This window comes from Microtus ochrogaster, unplaced genomic scaffold (genome assembly GCF_000317375.1).
Source record: "Microtus ochrogaster isolate Prairie Vole_2 unplaced genomic scaffold, MicOch1.0 UNK237, whole genome shotgun sequence".
NCBI classification, from domain to species: domain Eukaryota; kingdom Metazoa; phylum Chordata; class Mammalia; order Rodentia; family Cricetidae; genus Microtus; species Microtus ochrogaster.
In genome coordinates this window covers 2,254-4,300 of record NW_004949335.1, presented here as the reverse complement: position 1 = coordinate 4,300, position 2,047 = coordinate 2,254, and the positions used below count along the sequence as shown (strand labels likewise).

The window sequence follows — 2,047 nt, the reverse complement described above, 5'->3', positions numbered from 1 at the left end:
GCCCCAGTGTACACCCACCCCCACATTCCCACGGGCTGTGTCCTTCTTGCAAGCACACTGTGCTCACTGCAACCCCAAACTGCTGTCGCTGTTTGTATCGGAAGAGGCTCAACCCACAGCAAATGGCACTGAGAAGGCATGCGTTACAATATGTCTGTGACTGACTAGATACATTGTAATCTAGACTGGGCCAGAAGAGCAGGCTTTTGGGTAATGGGTCAGTGCTTTTGTTCCCTTCCGAACGCTTGGGCTTAGACTCTGCAGGAGCCTGAGCACCATCAACAGCATTCCGGGTATGGAACCTCAAGCCATCATCTACTTGCCTTATCTTGGAACTGGTCTGGCTGGAGAAGCAAGAAATGGTCAGTATCTGAATGGGCCAGCGGCTCTAATCATCTGTTTCTTTACAGATGACAGTGGACAGACACTGCAGCCCTTCCCTGTGCCCCCCCCCCGCCCCAATCACCCTGGACTCTGATTCCCCAATCATTCTTTTTTTGTCTCCTCCTTCCAGGAGTAAGTTTATGGATAATCTTTCAGGATGTGAATGGAAGTCAGGAGAAAGAGAGTGGACAGGGCAGCCCCATATTGGGAGCCACAGCAGCAGGAGAGGGAACTGAAGCTCCTTCTGACAATGCAGTCCTCACGGATGACAGGAATCACGATGGCGGGACCAGCAGCAATAGCCAAGTTGAGGGCCAACAAGAGGAGCCGATCCCTGGGAGCACAAAAGACCATTGGGCTCTATCAGGGCTACCAGGCAAGCCGCAGCCACGCCATAAGTTCACTGAGTTCCAGCTGCAGGAGCTGGAGCTCATTTTTGAACGCAATCACTACCCTAGTGCTGAAGTAAGGTAAGAAGATTGTCTGGCTTGTCTTTGTTTCAGAGTTCACTAAATTGTGCATCATGCAGTTGTTTCTGCATTAAGTTATAGTTTTCTAAGTGTTTTAGACCACTTTCCTTAAATCGCTGATTTCATTGTTATTGTTGCATAGTTTGCAGTGAGGGGGAAGGAGAACTCTTCTCCTTTAAAATTCTACTCAAGAAAAAAAAAACTGCCCCTAAAAGCAAGATAAAGTGCTGAGTACAGGTGACTTCCATTCTCAGCAACACAGCTGAGGCAAGAGGCTCCTACAAATTCCAGGACTTCTGGGGCTCTAGCCTGAAATGTGATCTCAAGCAATGGCTCAAGCAAAGCCTTGGTGGTAGCCCTTGTTTGTAAGCCCTGCTCTTGGGCACTTGGGAGGGGGCAGAGTGAGCATGAGAAGTTCAAGGTTCTCCTCAGCTGCAGGGCTCCAGTAGGCCTGGACCAGGAGACAAACAAAAGCCCCCCACCCCACCCACCACAAGAGCTGGGATTCCAGAAGTGCAGCTCCCACCCCACCCCAGCCTGGCTTTTCCTCTCTCCTCCCCCAGCCCCCCTCCCTTCTCTTCCCTATTCCACCCACCTAGCTCCTCTCCTCCCAGGCCCTCTCTTCTTTTTCCCTGTCCTCCTGTTTTGCTGATACAGGAGCTCACTCAACAGCCCAGGCTAGCCTGGGACTTGCAGAGAGCTTCTCTCAGCGCCCGAATTCTGCTAGTACAAGCTTGTGCTGCTCCCATTGAGAGACTGTTAAACGGGGTTTTGGACACGTTGTGGTAACTGAACATTAGAAATTCCACTTTTACGAATGCATTTTCCTTTATCTGAGTTTATTTTCCCGGTCTGACAAAGGTCCTAAACCTTTTCCTCTGTGCATTTTTGTTAGCAGTTTTTGTTGTTGGTTTCCTTTTGTAGGTGGAGCCCCGCCAGGCGTCTGCACATCCTGATGTCAGGGACATTTCTTATGGGGTTTTGTTTCCTATTTTAATGATTTTCAAATTGTGTCTGAGTGTGTTAGGACCTATTTAGTTTTCCACATTCCTATCACTAACACATAGAAAATAAGAGAAAAAATTGTTGGTAGAAATACTTTTTAAACGCCTCAAAGTCGTCCAGGTGACTGTCACAGGGAAGTGAGGGCAAGCGCTAAGCACAGATATGAAATGCCTTTCACATTTTTTTTT

The 2,047-nt window shown here is 48.6% G+C and overlaps 1 protein-coding gene across 1 annotated transcript; it reads left to right on the top strand.

Annotated features, from left to right (window-relative positions):
- Positions 1 to 266: 266 nt before the first annotated feature.
- Positions 267 to 854, top strand: LOC101992577 (homeobox protein aristaless-like; the record flags this gene model as incomplete). The annotated part of the gene is made up of 2 exons (XM_005372184.2): positions 267 to 362; positions 515 to 854. Coding segments are annotated over exons 1-2 (407 nt in total), but the record flags the coding sequence as incomplete, so codon positions are not given.
- Positions 855 to 2,047: the final 1,193 nt, after the last annotated feature.